The sequence below is a fragment of the Ceratotherium simum genome, chromosome 38 (genome assembly GCF_057802395.1).
Source record: "Ceratotherium simum simum isolate JZ-2026a chromosome 38, ASM5780239v1, whole genome shotgun sequence".
Taxonomy (NCBI): domain Eukaryota; kingdom Metazoa; phylum Chordata; class Mammalia; order Perissodactyla; family Rhinocerotidae; genus Ceratotherium; species Ceratotherium simum.
The window spans coordinates 22,048,526-22,070,099 of NC_141937.1; the positions used below are offsets into that span (position 1 = coordinate 22,048,526).

Consider the following 21,574-nt stretch of genomic DNA (forward strand, 5'->3'; position numbering starts at 1 on the left):
CGCTCTCCCAGAGATTCCTCGAGTCTTACCTAGGACAGCATCGAGCTTGAAATCCAGCATCTTGTGATCTGCATCGGGTCCAAATGCAAGTGTGGCTCCTTGGAGCAAGTTCTCCAGGTGCTCCTTGGATATACCCGTATATCCAAGGTACAGTGTGAGACACGCAGAGGAAAACCTAAGTGGACGCTCCCATTCAAAAAAGCTGGGGCAGTGGGAGGACAATAGCAGTCACTGGTACGAGTGCCTCTGCAATGTAATAATAGTAATTCTGAAATCCAGCCAGGCACATGCAGTCAGGGCCCCCTACTCCAGGGGCAGGGACAGCTGGATTAGGAGGGACCAGTTCTGCTTCTTGGGAGTGCTTCTCTGTGACCCTCCTTTCTTTCCCCTAAGAAATAGGGCTCTGCATGCAGCTGAGTTGATTCCTCAGTCTGCTTTCTGCCTGCAGAAATTTGGGAGGCCAGACACCACTTTTCCCTCTTAGTCTTAGCCGTGGGATGGCACATTACAGCCCGAGTGTCAAATCTGGTTTGTGGCCTGTTTCTGTATGTCTCGTGAACTAAAAATGGTTTGTATACTTTTAAAGCGTTGTTAAAAAAACAAAACAAAACACACACACACAAAATAAAGAAGAATCTGTGATAGAGACCAGATGTGGCCTGTAAAACCTAAAATATTTACTATCTGGCCTTTTATAGAAAAATTTGCTGACCTCGGATCTGGTAAGCACACCTTAGACGGAGTGCAGGCTAGAATGTGCCTTCTCTCAGTCAGCGGACCTGAAAGAGAACCAACCCAGGAGGCTCCAAGCTGAACTCTTTCTCCTAAATTTATCAAATCAAATAGCCTCCTTCTAGATGGGGAAGGGGCCGTTCCTCCCATAATTTTGCTCAAAGGAAGGAGAGTATAAATTTATGTCCCCCCAGCAAAACTCCCCATAGGAATGACAAATAAGTGATAGCAACTAATACAGTAAGTATAACATAACTTCATTTTGGGTGAAATGTGGCTCTCTTCATATATAGACACATTCGTATGAATTTAGAAAAAAGTTGTAAAGAGAATATGCAGCAAATTGTTACATCAGTTACTTCTGAGGTGGAATAGGGTAGACCCCAGGGAATTCCAATTTCCTATATACTTATGAAAAAGTGTTGCAATGATGAATACTTTTTACCTTTCTATTTAAAAAACAAACTAATCATGTTTCCCTCCTGGTGTCTTCTACTAATTAGATGGTTTTATTTTTGACATTTAAACAGATTCTTGGGATTTTAGTGTAAAGAGTGGGGCAGCTCATTCCTCTTTGCCGCCCCCCCCCAACAATTGGTGTAATGTAATTTATTGAAGAGTTTTGTTTCATTTCACTTATTTGAATTCCAACTTCATCAGTTTCTAAATTCCTATGATACTCATATCTAAATGAATTATTATTCATTTAAGAGGCTCTGTAGCACTAGAAATACATCGCATCTCTAAATGGCTTCTTATCGACTTTGACTTCTCTCTTGGCCTCCTGTAGGAGGTATGGTCTTGTTGGATTGAACTACTTCACTTTTTGGATCTTGAGACCACCTGGCTGAACACTCTGGAAGAGCGAATGAAGAGCACCGAGGCCGTGCCTGAGAGGACAGATGCTGTCGGTGAAGCCCTGGAGGTGGGGGCCTGCCTTATCAGTGGTATTTCTTTTGGTTGCAGTGAGGCCAAATGAGTATTAAGATGAGGAACGTAATGCCTCGTGCCCACAGACGCATTTGCTTCCTCAGTAGTTTTCAGCCTAACTTGTGTTTTCTTCCATTGCCTGAGGTATTTATACAATTGTGTGTATTTAGATTATTGGGGACCCACTAATTCAGCTCACGAGGTGGTTAGCTGTTTGGTAATTAGTGCATTTTAGACCTGGCGGTTTTCCAGCTTGTTTTTACCAGTCCCTGGATAAAACTCTGCCTTATGTTATAAGGACAATTGCTCTCTTGTTTCTTCATAAAGTTATTTTTGCTCATTAGACATGGCAACGACCGTGTTTACGATGGCTCCTACTGTGTTATCTTCAGAAGTGAAGAGTTGGAGGACAGGATGGAGTGGGCAGGAGTAGAGGCATGGAGTCCTGTCCTAGGGGCTTATCTCCAAGCCTGGACTGGAGCTCTTTGAGGCCAAGAAATGTTCCTGATTTTTAGTTTTTCCCCAGTTACCAGCACAGCATGAGACACATGATAATAACTGTTTCTTAAATGGATTAAAATGTGAAGAGAGTAGATTTGCTTAAAAAAAGAGAGGAGGAAGAGGAGATAGTTTTAAAACTATAGGGATACGATGTGGTGACCGAGTGGATGATTGAATCGAAGGTTAGAAATAAGTCAAATTTGGTACCTACATTCCAGGAGCTGGATACTCTGCTGAAGAAAAGATGTCACTTCTCAGACAAAATAGCAGAGTGAGAGATTGAGAGAATTAAAAAAATATGAAAAGCTTACTCTAAAAGCACATATTTTTCTTGTATGAGAGCTAAAACGTGCATTCTAGAATTATGAAAAATGGAGGAAAGTGTAAAGCAAACTCTAAGATAAACACTTTTAAACACTTTGGTGTTTTTATTCCTGTTTATTATTTTTTTTACATATGCACACTGGGAGGTGTTACGTTGTAGTAACTGGATCAAAGGTTTTGGGAGTCATAAAGACTTTGGAGCCAAGACGGAATCTGAGCCCTTTTCTTTAGTGACTGTGTGTATGCAGGCAAATTACTTAACCTCTCTGAGCTTCAGTGTTCCCGTCTGTAACATGGGAGTAATATTTAGCTTGTATGGTTAATTAGATTTATGTATATATAAACTGTGTATATAAAACTGTGCCTAGCATTCTGTATATGTTGTAGAAATATGAGTACCTCTTTTTAGTAATATTATCAATAACACTTTGAGATAACTTTTCTTGTATAGTATTGTTTTCTGCTTTTAAACTTTGTATCATGTCATGAGCATTTCTCCATGTAATTAATAATTTTTGAAATTATTTTTTTGGAATTATATTATCGTATATCATCATTCATGCTGAGTTCTCAATTTTATGTATTTGTTAACAGCATGATGGATATTTTTGTGACTTAGTCATTTACTTAATTTCTGGACTTGTTCTTTAGGTAGATTTAGCTAGAAAATGGAATTGCTTATTAAAAAAAATGGACAATTTTAGGATCCTTGATACATTTTGCCTCAGTAAACGCATTATTTTTCCCCCTGTCCCCATCCAGTCTCTAGAATCTGTTTTGCGGCATCCAGCGGATAATCGCACCCAGATTCGGGAACTCGGCCAGACTCTGATTGATGGAGGCATCCTTGATGACATAATCAGTGAGAAACTGGAGGCTTTCAACAGTCGATACGTAGAACTGAGTCACCTGGTAAGAACTTGGACATGCACGAGTGTTGAGGAGGATTTATGACATGGAGCTGACCTCAAGAACTTGTACCAAGGGGAAAAGTTGGTAACCAACATTATCGGGGTGTTGAGGGCTTTGGAGTTCTAGGTGGGGAGGAGTAGACCTAACAATTAAAAGGGGGGAAGAAGTTGATGATTAAAAGTCTATCTTTGAGATTGTTTTACTTGCAAACTATTTAATTTCCTTTAAGGATCGTATTATAGCTGTGTATAAGAATATGTTAACTTAAAAGTAAATTTGCCTGTTATTTTATTCTCAAAACGAGTTTATTGGGGAATAGCCAAAAGAATTGCAATTCGGGATTTGCATGCTATGGCGAACCATAGGCAAATCCAGAAAACAAAAGAAGGGAACTGCTTTTATAGAGAAAAAGGGAGAGTGGGGAGGGGCTGCTCTAAGAGAAAGTCCTTTGGGGAAAGGAACAGTTCAGAGCGGCAACGGGCTTCTCATTGGCTGGGCTGTTGTTGCCAGTTAGGTAGAGAAATCCTTCAGTATAAAGTAGTTGTACTTCTATAGGAGAGGCAAGCCTTCCTGTCTTCCTGGCTGATGTAATTGACGATGTATGATAGGGTGTGAGAGCTCCCCCTACAGGCCTTCCTGGCTCCAATTTAGTTAAGTTTTTTTTTTTATTAATTTCCACAACTACTAACTCATATTATCCAAGTAAACGTTAGGGCCTTCAGCATTTGACACAAGCTGCTGTTATAAAATGTCATAGTCGCTTAGATACCTATCCAGAATGTAGGACAATATGCATGTTCATATCAGTAAGTAGAGAAAGGAGACTGTTCTTTTATAGGAGGATTGGGTGGATATTAGATGCTTTCAAACACCTATTAAGTAATAACTATTGATGTTTAGATCACGAGTAGCATCAAGCTTATCCAAAAGTGCAACAAATAGTGGTTCAACACGTGCCTGTGTAGAACTTGTTTTAGACTTTGGAAAAAAGAGATTGATAGGTTCACTCTACTGGTAGACATTCTTGTTATATTTTATATTCTTAGTGATAGGCTTATTGCTGATTCCTCAAAATGCCTACATTTATAATAAATGATATATTTTTATTTTTTGTTCAATAATATGTAGGAAATCTTTCCTTTTTTTTATTGAGGTATAATTGACATGTAACATTATATTAGTTCCAGGTTACAAGATAATGATTCGATATTTGTATACATTGCAAAACGATCACCACAAATGTATTGTTAACATCTGTCACCACACATAGTTACCAAAAATTTTTTTTCTTGTGATGAGGACTCTTAAGATCTACTCTCTTAGCAACTTTCAAATATGCAATGAGTATTGTTGACTATAGCCATCATGCTGTACGTTACATCCCTGGGACTTATTTATTTTATAGCTACACATGTATACCGTTTGACCCCCTTAATTCATATTGTCCACCTCCACCCACTGCCTCTGGCAACCACCAGTCTGTTCTCTGTATCTATGAGGTTATTGTTTTTTTTTTTTTTTTAATTCTACATATACCTGAGATCATATGGTGTTTATCTTTCTCTGTCTGACTTATTGCATTTCGCATAATGCCCTCAAGGGCATTTTTATGTTTTGCCCTTGTATTTTTGCATTGCCAAGTAAAAATTAGTAGTTCACTGCAAGATACATAAGATACTAGAAGGGTCTTTTCACTGTTACCATTGATAGTTATTATTTATTCATAATGCAGGCCGAAGTCTTGAACTAAGTGCCTTTAGAGTCTATTTCTCTTCTTGATGGCCAGAATGTAAGGGTTTTCCTATATTCAGCTATTTACGTTTGTGCCGAGCGACTAATGATTCAGGTTTTCCCCTGTGTAGGCAGAGAGCAAGCAGATTGCTTTGGAAAAGCAACTCCAGGTCCTACAGGAAACCGACCACATGCTTCAAGTCTTGCAGGAGAGCCTCGGGGAGCTGGACAAGCAGCTGACAACGTACTTGACCGACAGGATAGACGCCTTCCAGGTCCCGCAGGAAGCTCAGGTACTGCCGTGGGTATGAGGATGTAATTGCCTCCTCACCTGCAAGAGAACCAGCCTCTCCTGCCGTCCCAAACCAAGAGTCAGCGAGAAAGGTTGACCTTACTTATGGGACAGCATGTGGGTTTTGTAGTTCTCGTGGTCTCTATTGAGACCTTGGTATATGGCCACCATTTTTAAATTACAGTTTTCTTAGCTATGAAATTAGGAAAATTCCTTCTTTATAAATAAGTGGTGAACATTAGAAATGACAAATGCAAAGACCTTAGTTTGTGCACAGCACACAGTAGTCCCAAAATATGGATGGACCATCTTGTTATTATACTGCAAACTTATTAAAGTTCGTATAAGGGTCAAGTTTGTTGGCCGCTTATTGTATAGGGGTCTACATATTCTTATGTATTGTATGACTATTTGGAACTTTTAAAAAAGATACTCTCTCCCCTTTCTAATCTCTTTGTAGAAAATCCAAGCAGAGATCTCAGCCCACGAACTAACTCTAGAGGAGTTGAGAAGAAATACCCGTTCTCAGCCTCCGACCTCGCCAGACGGCAGGACTCCTAGAGGAGGAAGTCAGATGGATGTGCTCCAGGTGAAGAGGAAGAGCAGCTTCCTTTTGCTTTTCAGTGTGTGGGGCATAAAAAGAAAATGAGAAAGAGCTGAATACTTGGGTGCCTTCTCGGGAGTGATGCATTGAAGGCACATTGCATCCTAGGGCAGCAGAAACAAATTGTTGCATGGATGGAAAATATTGAATCTGATTTTTATAGCTGAGTTGAGAAGAGAGAGCGAGCTAGATTTAGAAGTTAGCTTTCTATGGATTTTTCCATTCATGCAGAGCCTCTGTCAGTACCGATGTGGCTGATACACTGGGCAGGCTGAGGGCATGAGACGCCGAGAAGTTAGCTTTCTATGGATTTTTCCATTCATGCAGAGCCTCTGTCAGTACTGATGTGGCTGATACACTGTACAGGCTGAGGGCACGAGATGCCACACTACTTAGTCCCTTAATGGTGGACTCAAGATTGATTTTCACCCTGAGCTTGTGACGAAGGACATTTTGAGTTCTATATGTTCTTGACTATTTTTTTCAAACAGATGATAAAATTAATGCAGTTTTAATTCCAGGGAGGCCAGCTTCGCCTTTTATTATATCTAAGACTGAGACTCTGAGTGTCAAGTAATTCATGACACTGGGTTGTGTAATTTATGAAGGTGATTGGGCAACCTCACTGAATTCCTTTAAGGAGTGTTTTCATTGGTGCTTTATTTTACAGCTTTTTAGCAGTATGTGTTATATTAATATCATCTGCAAGGGAGATTATCATTCTGCTGTGAATTGCTTATTATTTTCATTTCTGCAAACAGAGGAAACTTCGAGAGGTATCCACAAAGTTCCAGCTTTTCCAGAAGCCTGCTAACTTTGAGCAGCGCATGCTTGACTGCAAGCGTGTGCTGGATGGTGTGAAAGCAGAACTTCATGTGCTGGATGTGAAGGATGTGGATCCTGATGTGATACAGACCCACCTGGACAAGTGTATGGTGAGGCCATTGGGTCGTTACTGTGTCCAGTGGGTTTTCTGATAGCTAATATGGCTTCATCTAGCGTTTACGTACATGGGTTGTTCAATGATTATTAGTCTGCACTGTGCTAAGAATAGGGATTGATGATGAAAAATAGGTTAAAAATGAGAATTGACGTCCTTCCTTTCAAGGAAATTAGAAGACATAGGAGAGAGAGTTAGGAGAGTAAAATCAATTACAGTGTAATGAGATAAGGAAACTAGAATAGACATGTTTATAACATGATTAAAAAAAACAAAGGAAACATCTTAATCACGCTATGAAGTTAGGGAAGGCTTTGGGAGAATGTGACTAGTAAGCTAAGTTTCAAAGGATAAATTTGAGTTAGCTAGAAGAACCATACTTAGAATGGATGTCAGGAATATTATAGTGTAAAAAAAGTCATTCTCAAGGAAAGTAAAATTTTAAATCTTAATTCATAAAGTTTAAGCCTAAAATGTGAAAGAAGAAATTATACTTAGAATGGGTGTCAGAAATACTGTAGTGTAAAAGAAAATTATTCTCTAGGAAAATAAAATTTTAAATCAAAGTTTAAACTTAAGATGTGAAAGAAGAAATTATTTATAAGGCCTTATTACTATTTTAGTCTTGAACTGTAAATTAAATTGCATAGAAATTTAAAAATTATATGGCTAAGCATACACAGTCTTAGAATTAGTGTTCTGCTTGAGGAGAATCATGAAGACACTGAAGATGACACTTAAGGCAAGAAAAGCTTGGGAGAGTTCTTTGTGCTTTTCAAAACTGCAATCTGCACATGTCTGTTACATGCTGACTGATGTTTGATCACTTGAAAGCTGGAATGAGCGGAAGGACGAACAAATACAGTCATGCGTTGCTTAACGATGGGGACATGTTCTGAGGAATGCGTCGCTAGGCGATTTCATCTTTGTGCGAACATCATAGAGTGTGCTTATACAAATCTAGATAATGTAGCCTACTACACACCTAGGCTACATGGTACTAATCTTATGGGACCACCATCCTATATGCAGTCTGTCGTTGACCGAAATGTCATTATGCAGCACGTGTAGGATAAATTTCTATATGTGTGTGTGTATGCATGCGTGTATATGTGTATTTGTTTATTTAGTGAGATATACAAAGCAAGATTATTAATTTTTATTGATTATTAATTATTATTAATTAAAATATTAATTTTAGAGAGATCAACAAAGCAAGCACTGTCTTTGACCTTGTCTAACTTAGTCCAGTGGTCTGTTGTTATGTGACAGTGCCATGTGAGATGTTTCAGGTCAAGACGATGATGAATGAAAACAAGAACCTGCCCAGAATAAAGCTTTATAGTTTCAAGGTAACTAGGATGACGACAGCTCTGAATTTCACCTACGTAACTCCAACTTCCTATAGTCATGTACATCTTGATATATTGAGTTTTTATATATCTTTTCATTATATAAGTACATGTGCTCATTGTGGTAGGCTTGGTACTTCAGAGAGTTGTATGAAAAAATGAATGTTGACAGTTGCAAATTCCAACAGCGGGAACTAGCCAATGTTGGCTTTTTTCTGTAGCATTTAGGATTTTTTAAAATGTAATTTAAAAGATGATATGCATTCAATGTTTAGTCCTAATGTTTTCCCAGTAGGAAAAATGTTCATATTATCAGATACTTTCATGAACCTTTAAACTACGTCTGAGTTTTTTTTTAAACACATATCTCTTTAAGTGTATTTCGTTATCTAATTTAAATAATTACTACAACCCTGATTCCATTTTACTCATCCTTTGAACCAAGTCTGAGAAAGATAAAGCCCTTCGATTTCCATAGATGGTTCTTAGCTGTCAGTCTCTGTAAGCTGTGTCCTGAAATGATTCCAGTTAGCAAGTTTTCAATACAATGCGTAAAATTTGTCTTGCTTTATTTTTAAGAAACTCTACAAAACTTTGAGTGAGGTCAAGCTTGAAGTGGAGACTGTAATCAAAACAGGAAGGCACATTGTCCAGAAGCAGCAAACGGACAACCCCAAGGGGATGGACGAGCAACTGACTTCTCTGAAGATTCTCTACAATGACCTGGGTGCCCAGGTGAGGAGCACAACCACAGGCCCACCTCTCTCCCTCTTATGTTTGTATTTTAAAATGTCACTGTTGGGAGAATGCGTGTTTGAATTTTATGGCATTAATATGTTTTCAGTTATTCCAAGAATTTTCATTATAGTTCTTTAAATGTATGTGTTAATATCACAGTGATTACTACTTGTATAGAAATTTATATTAACGATTTAATCCAGATTTCATTTTAATATTTTCGATGGCTACTGATATTTCAAGCGAGCCTTGGTGCTCTAGTGGTTAAGATTTGGCGTTCTCACTGCTACTGCCTGGGTTCGTTTCCCAGTCAGGGAGCCATACCACCCATCTGTCAGTTGTCATACTATGGCAGCTGCGTGTGGCTGAGATGCTGAAAGCTATGCCACTGGTATGTCGAGTACCAGCGGGGTTACCCATGGTGGACAGGTTTCAGTGGAGCTTCCAGACTAAGACAGACTAGGAAGAAGGACCTGGCCACCCATTTCTGAAAAAACTGGCCATGAAAACCGTTTGAATAGCAGCAGAGCATTGTTTGATAGAGCGCCAGAATATGAGAGGATGGCACAGAAAGACTGGGCAGGGTTCCGCTCTGCTGTACGCCGGGTGGCTAGGAGTTGGAATCCATTCCATAGCACTAACAACAACAACTGACCTTTCATAAGTTATTCTAAGGAAACTCTACAAATAATAGTCCCTGTGTAAACTCAAGTTATTGGTCCTTGGAGTTCTAAATTGAATAGTCTACTGAGAAATGTTAAAACATCAGGACTCTAATAAATAATAAGTGACAGGAAGTTCACATTAATCTAGCAGGATTTAAAGTTCTTTCCAGAAGCGTCTATAATTTGGACATTTTAGTGACTCTATAGGGCAGTCGTTGGGCCATTTACTGTGAGTAACTGACTGGATCCAATAGGCTTAATGTCTTCCCTCATTGAGAATCTCTGCCCTAAAACCAGGAAAGCAAAAACAAAACAAAACAAAACAAAACATGGGGAAGTGAAACCTTCTTTTCAGTATTGAAAAGCTGCATTCAATAATATTTTAGATCCTTCCTGGGTTATTAAATATTAACTAAGTTTCTCCACAAGCCCAGAGAAGACCAGCTAATGTTTTGTTCTCACTTTCAAATAAATAAGAATGAACTGTCCATACATTTCCTGGGCAATTTCGACCTCACTTCTGCAAGATTATGTTCTTGAATTTTGTATCATTTTGATACATTCACATCTGGAACACATATCTTAGAGCTTTTCGGTATTATACAGCTGATGTTATTTGTGAAATATTATCATATTTATTCACGGACTGGGCATTTTATGGATGGGAATGGTGTTGCTGGTTTTTACACCAATTCTCTAATTGTGCCTGTGGTTTGAGAGTTAAGTCATTTCTCACTCAACACGATGGAGACTTGACTGTGTGTCAGCAGTTATACAGGCAATAGAGATACAGTGGTGAGTGAAAACATAAATTATCTCTTTGCCTAATGCAACTTAGGGTAGTGAAAGCAAGAAAACATTAATCAAGTAGTCACACAGCGTAATGTCAGATTATCGGTATAAAGTGTTAGGAAGGAATGTATGTGGTGCTTTAAGAGGATATGTAATTGGCGGATTTGGCCCAGTCTGGGGTTAGGAAAGCTTACTCGGGGAAGTGGTGCATAAACTGAGATCTGAAAGATGAGTAGGAATAGCCTGGGTGAAACCAGTAGAGGAGGTTTTGAGGCCGGTGGCAGAGCACGTGTGAAAGCCCAGAGGCATGCACATTTGTGTGGCTAAAGTAGGGATAGCAAGTGTGGGGAACATGGTGTTGGAGAGATGAATGAGAGCAGACCCTACCAGTGTCTTAGAATTTGTGGTAAAGATTTTAATGTGTCTTAAGATCTTTTTAAAAGATCACTCACTGCAGTTTGGATGATGCATTGGAGAGAGGCAGGAATGGATGTGGGGAGACCAGTTAGGAAGTCACTGTCATGCTCTTAGTGAGAGATGATGGTGGCTTGAACTAGGGTGGAGCAATGGAGATGGTATGAGCACGTTGATTTAGACATATTTAGGAAGTGAAATGAGTAGGATTTGGTGATGGATTAGATGTAGGGGTGCAGGAGAGAGAGGGATGAAGGATGACTCCTGGGTTTCTGGCTTGATTACATGGAAGCTCATGGCGCCATCAATGGGATGGACCACTGGAAGGAAAGGCAGAAACATGGAGAAATCATAAGCATGTATTGGACATGTTGACATTTCAAGTGTCTTTGAAAGAGTTGATTGGATATGTCAGGTACTCACAAAGTTATTCAAGTCTGGAGAATTATCTGGGCTGAAGATATGAATTTTATGAGTCATCTGCATAGAGGTGGTGATTAAAGTTTTCAGTGATGATGAGATTGCCTAGGGAGGGGATGCAGTGAAAAAAGAAAAGGACCTGGACCAAGTCTTGAGGAGTTACATCGTTTAGTAAGAAATTTGAGGAGGATGAGCTTGCAAAGGAAACTGAAGTATATATTTATGTGTGTGTGTGTGTATATATATATATATATATATATACCCCGCACATTTTCTTTGTCCATTCATCCATCAGTAGACACTTAGGCTGTTTCCGTATCTTGGCTATTGTGAACAAGGCTGCGATGAACACAGGAGTGCAGATGCCTCTTCGAGATACTGTTTTCATTTGCTTTGAATATATTCTCAGAAGTGGGATTGCTGGATCATACGGTAGTTTGTTTTTAATTTTTTAAGGAACCTCCATACTGTTTTCCATAACTATAGACTTGAAATCTGCTACTTGAGTAGACCTTAAGTGTTCTCACCACATATACAAAAAAGATAACTTCGTGAGATGATGGAAGTGTTAATTAACTTGATTGTGGTAATCATTTCACAATGTTTATGTCTATAAACTTATCACATTGTCCACATTAAGAAATCACATCATACCATCTAAATATATGTAAATGAAACTACAGTAAGTAGCAAGGAGTGGTAGTCCACCAGGAGAGTGCTAGGTCTAGGAAGCCAGGGGAAGAGGGTATTTTGAGAATGAGTGTAGGCAACTGTTTGAATATTATTGAAAGTTAAACATAATGTCCACTTAAACATGTCTGTTAGATCTGTTGCCATTGGAGTCATTATTGAACTTAGCAAAGATAATTTCTGTGGAGTGATGGGCATAGGAGCCAGAATGGCATGGCTGGAAGTACATGTGAGAGGTAAGAAAATTTTGTGTGTTTTGAGGATTTCTATTGGAAAGGTAGGAGAGAGGAAGGTTTTTAGGGGACGTGGGACCAAAGAAGGGATTTGTGTGTGTGTTTAAGAGAGACTTGAGTATATTTCATACCTGTTGAGAATGATCCTATTGAGAAGGAATGGTAGACTATCCAGGAGAGAGAAGAGATAAATGGTTAGGTAAACGATTTACAACTTGATACTGCCTAATTCAATATGCACTACATCTTAAAATGTATTGATTAGACTGAGAAGAGTGTAAATTGTTATAAGTTGAACTATAAATTATTTTCTTCCTGGTATATGCAAATCTTTAGTAGCGTTAAGTTTTATGATGATTGTGTCGCTGCCTGGGCATGTCAAAGTCAGATAAGTATCATTTGAATTCATAGTATTTTTTAACATAATTCATGTATTTGTCTCCTAAAGTCTGTATTGAGGTGCTATTAGTTTAGAGTCATGAATTTTAATTAAACTCTGTATAAAAACATATTTCACTTTTAAGAAGGAATTTAATCATCATCAATCCTTGAGGTATGAAAGGGTAAAATTGAACCTAGGGGACCAGAAAAAAAAAATGTAATCCTACATTATTTATTAGGGAAATTTAGTCTATATGTCATTTTATATCGTCTAAGAAAATTTCATCCCATGTGACGTATCACTGTGTATTTAGGTAATGTTATTGTCTATATATATGTGCACATAAAAGGAAGAACATGTTTTTATTCATGTATTGTATTGCGTTGTCATGGCCTTTGAAGTGTTATCTCAGCTTTAGATTGTGAATGGTTGTTTAGTTTGACAGTACCACCATGGAGTATAAAGAGTCAGCCCAGGCTCTATCCAATGGGTGTGCCACCCTGGTCATGGCCTTAACCTCTTTAAGCTTCTCTGCCCTAATCCATAAAGTAGAAAGGATGGTGCCTATCATAGAGACTGGTGTGGATTTTATTGCATAAGGTATCTAAGATTCCTTAACATAGTACAGGAGCTGTATTAAGAGCCTAGTAAATGTTAGTTCAGTTCATTTTGCTCTCTGTCAACAACAATAAGAATTAAATAATAATAAAGAATTGTGTGCCTTTTCATTTACTGTACTTTAAGTGGTTAGTTGTAAAATATATGTAAAATAAAAAGTATACATTATGCTATTTCCCTCTCAAATTGCTAGAATATAGTGTATATGTGTGTGTTTTTTAAACAGAGTCCTTCATTGAGATGATTCTAGGGCATCGTCTGTTGAAAATGATAAAAGACACTATTTATTGATCCCTTAACTTTGTTGCAAGGACTGAGTCAAGCCCTTTGTGTATGTATTTTTCTCATTTAATACTCCTAACAGCCTTTTAAGGGCTCTACCTCTACCAAGGTCAGTTAGGACGTAAGTGGCAGAGCTAAGACGAAAACCCATGGTTGCCTGCCGTCTAACCACTGCAGTGTATTGTCCCCTTGCAGGAATGCAAGGATGGAGTGATTCTAGGCGCTAGAGATAAAGGTTACGCATGTGTTGGGGGTTAACTAAGAATCAGTTTGGATCTTTAGTTAATATTTTGATTTATTCCCATTCATGTTCATTCCTCTGTGTCTCTCTCTCCTTTTTAGGTGACAGAGGGAAAACAGGATCTGGAAAGAGCATCACACTTGGCCCGGAAAGTGAAGAAAGAGGCTGCTTCTCTCTCTGAATGGCTTTCTGTTACTGAAACTGAATTAGTGCAGAAATCCACTTCAGAAAGTTTGCTTGGTGACTTGGATACGGAAATTTCCTGGGCTAAAGTAAGTTTCAGTTCAGGTGAACCACCAATATTATGCCAGCGTGACTTGTGACATTTTGTTCAGGGCAATCTGGGTGGATGCCATTTCTCTCCATTTCATATTAAATATAGCCTTTTCTTTTTTTCATTATTTTTTACCACTTCTCTGTCCTAAGAAAGAAGAATAAGAATATTTTAAAAACAACTATTTTAAGAAGATATTTTTATCTCAATTCCAAAAGCATTAAACTCATATGGATCATCAACAAGGTGTTTATAGGCATTATGCTTATGTGGTACTTGAAAACATAATTATCATCTTCAAAATCATTTTTTGAGTATTCATTCTTCACAAAGTATTCTGCTGAATTTATTTATTAATTCTTCTGTAATAACTTTTGTACCAGTAGCTAATGTTTCTATTGCGAACTAAGTGGTGTAAACGGCGTAGGAACAGAATTTTCAGAAAAATCAATAAAAGATCCAAGAGTTTTCTTTAGCCCTATAGTTACTCTGAGATCACCGAGATTAGAGAGTTGGTTTGCCAGTTCTCTCTTTTTGAGGTGGACAAACAATTGAATGAATGGAACACAAGTAGTTTTTTTTCACCAAGGCATTCTCTTCTCCTAAATTTATTTCGGAGGAAAGAAGCATGTATACTAGAGATAAGTGCTGAAAATAAGTGATCAAGACCGTGACGGAGATTTATATAAAGCCCCAAGGATCCGTTTTGACGTCCTCGATAGGTGTTCGCTTGTGGGAAGTGAAGAGGAGGTGCTATGAGGTCGTGGGGTGATACAACTCCTTCTTAATTGAATGCTCTGTGGAGATAACAGTTGAAAGGAAGTCAAGATGTTAGGGACTAAAAAGAATATTCTCGGTTTAGGAAACAGCTCATGAAAAGTGTAATTATACCACAGGCTGTGTGAGGTGAAAAGGTATCTAGGAAGAAAATGAAGAATGTTGGAATTCATGGGTGTGTTGTGGATGAATTCCAAGCAAAGGCACCGAACTTTGTTTTTGTTAGATTGAAGTTTTTCAAGAGAATATTATCTTCTCTCTACAATACACTTTGAAAGCCGTTATTTTGTTATTACAAACATAAGTCGTATAAGCTAATTGAATGACATTTGCATAACGTAATAAAAAAAGACAGGGGAAAAATCATCTGTCATCAGAGAATATCCTGTTATTACTTCAGTTTTTGATAGGCACATATAGACATACACAGGCACAAGCATATATTTAAAAAGAATTATATTGTGTCTAGTGTTTCAGGACTTTCTTTAAAAAACTTATATCTTTAACATCTTCCTTTACTTTTAAGCGTTTTTGTATCACATATTGGAGATAAGCGTAGTATTTCATTACATATTTTATTTTTTATTGTCCCATTCCTCCATTCACGTCCATTTAAATTATTACCAATTTTCACTATTATAAAAAATGCTATGATGAATATACTTGTAGCTAAATCATAGTATACATTCGTAGTTATTTCCTGAGGATAAATTCTTAGCCCTAAAAATATTAGATCAAGGGATATATCCATTTTAAAGTCTTACACATATTATGAAATTGTACTTCAGAAATCTTATACCCACCAGCTGCAAGTGAGTATTCCTACTTGCTTGTTTTAACCACATCCTTGACAACGGTAGGCAAATACCATATTTTGGTTATTTAATTAGGACATTTTCCGTAAGTTTATAGGCCTTTTATAGCTCTTTTTAAAAAATTGCCTTTTCTTGTAATTCTGACCATTTTTCTATCATCAGTTAGGTCTTTTAAATTAGAGCTCTTTACCTGTTAGAATTATTAATGCTTAGTGTGTTGTGTATCGTTGCAAATTTTGTTTTTCCACTGTGGTTTCCTTTCTGTTCTGTATAGTTTTTTTTTTAAGACACTATTATTATATATTTTTAAAGAATAAAACCCATCTTTTTCTTCATTATTTCTGCCTTTAGTGCTTAGAAAGGCCAACTCTACTCTAAGGTTATGTAGTTATTTACTTATATTTTCTTCTAGCTCTTTTATAGTTTTAGCTTTTTAATTTTAATACTTTAATCCTTCTGGAATTTATTTTGGTGTATATCACGAGGTAAGGCTCTAACCTTTTTTCCAAAGAGTTAACCAGTTATATCAGCACCATTTGTTGAGTAATTATCTTTTCCGCACTGATTTGGCATGCTAAATTCGTGTACAGTCATGTGTCGCTTAACAACAGGGATGCATTCTGAGAAATGCGTGGTTAGTGATTATGTCGTTGTGCGAACATTGTAGAGTGTAGTTACACAAACATACATAGTATAGCCTACTACACACCTAGACTGTATAGTACTAATCTTATGGGACCACCATTGTATATGTGGTCTGTCGTTGACCAAAACATTGTTCTGTGGCCCATGACTGTATTCTTTTTGCCTATTTCTTATTTTTCGTTTTCTGCTTCACTGATTTAATGGTCTGAAATGTTCTTCAACAGTTTAACTATGTGGCTTTATAATATATTTTAACATGTAGCTAATGGATTCCTTGTGTTTATGCTTCTATTTTTGTATAAACACATATGAACTTTAGAATTATTATTCTCAAATTCTCAAAAAATTCTGTTAGAAATTTTTATTTGAATTGCCTTAAATTTATAGATTTGTTTTGGGGGGAACTGACATTTTTGTTATATTAAATCTTTTTTGTAACATGATATGGCTCATTTTTCTCCCTAATTTGTTTACATCCCTACATCCTGCTTTGGTGTTTTTCTTCATAAACATTATGTGTATGTGCAAAGAAGTTTATTCCTACATGTTTATTTTATTTTTATTGGTATATAAAAAGTATGCTTCTTTTTTTTACTAATTGCTTATAGCCAGTACATAGGTGATACTGATTTCTCTATATTTAATTTTTAATCATCCATCTTTGCGTAGTCGCATAAATTTAGTTTTTTAGTTGATTCTCATTATTTTTTAAGGTGAAGATTGTAAATAATGATAAGCCTGTCTCTTTTAGACTATTCACTCTTAGATTCCCATTTAATTTTATTTCAGATTTGAAATATTGAAGATGGTATATACAAATCACGAATTCATAGCACGTTCTCTTCACCAGATTAAATCAAATGAATGTAACATAATCACCCATTTTTCAATGTTGTGTTTTTAGATTTAAGAAACATGCATCTTTCACAGCATTTTAATGTATTTGCACTTAAAAATTATGTAAAATTTTTTCAATGCAAAATTTAAATACCATTTTCATTCTGAACTTAAATAGTATTTTTATTCCATAGCTTAAATAGCATTATTTTCCATGTAGTAATTTTCTTTACAGTAAAATCCATTAGCATAGATTCTGTGTACTGTTAAATGTAATTACTTGTAGTTCATTATTTCTTATAGTTCTTAAAGACCATTCTAGTCAATCAGTACATAACCACTGAAGGAATGCAGAACATCTTAACTGCAGAGAGCTTGGCTGTGGGTATTCTATTTTTTTTCTCCCCGCTGGAGGAGAATGCTTGAGAGAAGTATTTTAGTGACTTTATAAATATACCAGAAATTGACATGGCCAAGTAAGTGTTTAAACCTGGACTCACTTGTGAATTTGCAATTTTTATGCCTTCCAAAATGTGATGTAATGATTTGAGGTTAAATATAAACTTGAGCTCTTTGAAATGATTTGTTTAAATGTTGGTTTAACAGGTGCAAGACCAGTAGGTGGATATGTGCATGTTGTTACTTTTTGATGGAAAGAACTTTGTAGTTTTAATTTTGGGACCCAACCTTCTCTCTATAATTCTCTGACCACACACGTTGCCTGGTCAGACTTATGAAATGTGTGAATCAAGTCACATCATACTATCCAGAGTTTTATCTTTATGTACTATGACATTTGTAATACCAAAGCTTAGACGTGCTAGTTCTCCTATGATTTACTTAAGATGACACTTTTTGTAATGCTTCTATAACAGATTGTGTGTTAAATCACCTAGTTACAGGATGTAAGCCTTGCAAGTAAATATAGTACACATCAATAGTTTCCTGTAGTAGTCAAGGAGATAAATCATGATTTGTTTAGAATTGTGATTTCTGGGGTAGTTTTGCTTTGCCAGTTTGTAGTTACTGAAAATGAAATTGATTCTTTACATCTAGAGTTATGATGAAGATAATTGGTGTTTGTGTATAATAAGTGAAATTTGTACTTAGAATAAATTAAAATTACCTTTTCTACATCAGAATTTGTTACATTTAATTATTTGCATAATTAATTGCATATTTTAAGTTATCTAGGGAGTCATGGACTGCTATGTAAATGTGGAAGGAAAGTTTTTTAAAAATTAAGGTTATATAAACTTTTATAATGTTCTGAAAGATGAAGTGGGGCTCGGTATTTTTATTTTCTAGAACATTCTGAAGGATCTGGAAAAGAGAAAAGCTGATTTAAATGCCATCACAGAGAGTAGTGCTGCCCTCCAGAACTTGATCGAGGGCAGTCAGCCTGTTTTAGAAGAGAAGCTCTGTGTCCTTAATGCTGGGTGGAGCCGAGTTCGCACCTGGACGGAGGATTGGTGTAATACCTTAATGGTATGTTTTGGAAAAATCTAATGATGAAATTTTCTTCTCTCCTTTCTTTATTTTAAAACGAATACATGGTGAACATGATGTAATCTATGCAGAAATAGAAATATAATGATGTACACCTGAAATTTATACAATGTTATAAACCAACGTTACTGCAATAAACAAAAAATTAAAAAAAAAAAAGCTACACCATATTTTGAAGAAAAGTGTGCACAAAAAAGGAATGTAAAATGTCTCAGCAATTTTTGTATTGATTACATGCCGAAAGGATCACATTTTGGATACGTTGGGTTAAATAAAATATATCATTGATTTAAAAAAAAAAATAAAACGAATACAGCTTTGATTAGAATTCCAAATCCTATTTTTTATGTGTCACAATAACATTTTGCTTGTCAATTAATTTATTTGGACTACATTTTGTTTTTTCCCTTGAAAAGATAATAACTAGAAAGAGTTCAAAATGTCTCTAATAAGTAAAACACCATTTGTGATATACATAGATATATGTATTTTAATATCTTAGTAAATGTACCTTATTTGTTTCATTTTAATGATTTAATATTGTACTTAATTATCATACTATCATAAACTATTTATATATATAATATTTATAATGTTCTAATAATGGTGTACTAGTTAAGAGCACCTAAGTTCTAAGAGCTGATGGCTTAAGTAAAAATTTTGACTACTAGCTGGGTGACATGGTCAAGTTACTTAAATGCTCTCTAAGCCTCAGTTTTCTCATATGTAAGGTGGGCATTATTATAATTTCTACCTCATGCAATTTTGTGATGATTATGTGACATAAAACATGTAGTACTTTTATATAACTATACTTAAAACAACCAATTTTAGATATTATATAATGATTATGATAATTGTTAAATGTTACATGTTGTTACTTTTTGATTATATCACTACACTGTTAATTATTCCATGGAAATAGTGACAATTTAATTTTCAAAGTGGTTTTCTGTCCTTCTTATACTACCAGTGAATATATGGCAACCTCATTTTCCCCTGCCTTAGAGGGAGTTGTCCTTTGTAAATTACTAGTTTGTTTGGACATATCTGAGTTAGAACTTTTATCAAATTCATAGAATTACTGGGTAATGAATAGAGACGTGTTTGAGCATTTACTGATATCAGTCAGAATATGCAGGGCATTGAAGTTCATGGGTTTACGTTTTGATCTGTCAGATTCATATCCAGAGTCCATCCACAATTTATTATTTGCATAACTGTGAGTAAATTACTTAATGTCACTAAGCTTCAATTTCCCTATATATAAAATGGGAATAAAAGTACATATCTAACAGAGTTGTTAAATGTTCAATAATAAGTGTTAAATTCTTGGCTCAGAGAATACGTTCATTAAATATTTTATATATTCATTTTTGTTATTACTAGCTTTATTCCACATTCTCAGGGCACTTACTTCTGTATTCTTCAGTCTGTACCTTCCAAATTCTCTTTTCAGATAATATCTTTTTAGTCATATTAGAATATTTGATTTACCTGCTTTATTGGGGTAAAGAAGTCTGGTGCTCATCAATTCTTCTTACTTAGAATCCATATCACCATCAAAACTTTTCTCACGGGGCCAGCCTGGTGGCGTGGTGGTTGGGTTCATGGACTCTGCTTCGACGGCACAGGTTCATGGGTTCGGATCCCAGGTGTGGACCTACACCACTCATCAAGCCATGCTGTGGTGGCACCCACATACAAAAATAGAGAAGGATTGGCACAGATGTTAGCTCAGGACCAATCCTCCTCAAGCCAAAAGAGGAAGATTGACAACAGGTGTTAGCTCAGCGCCGGTCTTCCTCACCAAAAAACAAAACAAAATGAAAACTTTTCTCATGTCATTTATTAGTTTTCATTTTCTTTTTTCAACTATCTTTCCATATTATAGATTAATAATGTTTCCTTGTTTTCTAAACACTTTTCTTCTAAGTTTTTTCTAGTTTCCTTTATCCTATAAAATATAGTTCCTAAAAGTTATTTATTTCATCATAAGGCTCCCCACTCTATTTGATCAAGGTCTAAATTCTTGCCTTAGCCTCAGCAATTTTGCTGAGTTTTAATTGACTTAACTGTTTGCTTCTGTTTTCACATTTATTATCTCAATCATATTTTATGTCCTGTTTCAGGATGTGTTACTGAGGTCTGTGCCAGGTGTAATAATATTAAATACTGATGATACTGAGGTAGAAAGGCACAGGCCCTGCCCTCTAAGTAGTTATAGCCTATTGAACAGGCAGAATCTTATTCCATCCATATTTTAATAATTTTTTTATATATTACTATCTTAAGTGAGTTTTTAACAATTATGATCAAGGGGACAAATGAGATTATTGGTAATATAAGAATTAGGAATAAAGTAGACAAACACAATGAAATTGAAAAAGAAACTTTCACCTTTTATTCTTCAACTTTATTGTATTGAGGTCTAAATCAAATAAATTTAAAAAGTGCTTAACCACAGCTTTGCATTTTTAGGAATGAGATTTGTTCACTGGGGAAGAGTTTTTCAGAAAGGTGGAAACCCTTCTTGAAATTCAGCATACAATTAGCTCTTTGAAGGTCTTTTAAATCTCTTCTAAGATTGTGGTCTTAAATATTTCATACAATTGCATCCACGTTTTATTAATTCCTTTCTAGAACCATCAGAACCAGTTGGAAATATTTGATGGAAATGTTGCTCACATAAGTACCTGGCTTTATCAAGCTGAAGCCCTGTTGGATGAGATTGAAAAAAAACCAGCCAGTAAACGAGAAGAAATTGTGAAGGTAGCAAATGCAGAGGATCAGTTAACACTTCTGGGAGTAGAAGGTTTTGCTGTGGTCTTTTCTTTTGCGGAATGCTCTGAGTTATTTGTACACATGTTCTTCCCATGCAGTAGATCCTTAAGTTTTATTTTGGTGGGAGAAACTGAAGTCTT

General features: G+C 36.2%; 1 protein-coding gene across 7 annotated transcripts in view; it reads left to right on the forward strand.

Annotated features, from left to right (window-relative positions):
• The window catches only part of UTRN (utrophin), a 504,353-nt gene that overhangs the window by 177,836 nt on the left and 304,943 nt on the right, over positions 1-21,574 (forward strand). For all 7 annotated transcript variants that reach the window (XM_087425184.1, XM_087425188.1, XM_087425183.1 and 4 more), the window contains 9 exons: positions 1,523-1,657; positions 3,250-3,399; positions 5,262-5,423; positions 5,883-6,011; positions 6,788-6,961; positions 8,898-9,053; positions 13,895-14,065; positions 18,450-18,629; positions 21,294-21,422. In XM_087425184.1, the coding sequence (XP_087281310.1) occupies positions 1,523-1,657; positions 3,250-3,399; positions 5,262-5,423; positions 5,883-6,011; positions 6,788-6,961; positions 8,898-9,053; positions 13,895-14,065; positions 18,450-18,629; positions 21,294-21,422 (1,386 nt within the window). The remainder of the gene's footprint in view (positions 1-1,522; positions 1,658-3,249; positions 3,400-5,261; positions 5,424-5,882; positions 6,012-6,787; positions 6,962-8,897; positions 9,054-13,894; positions 14,066-18,449; positions 18,630-21,293; positions 21,423-21,574) is intronic.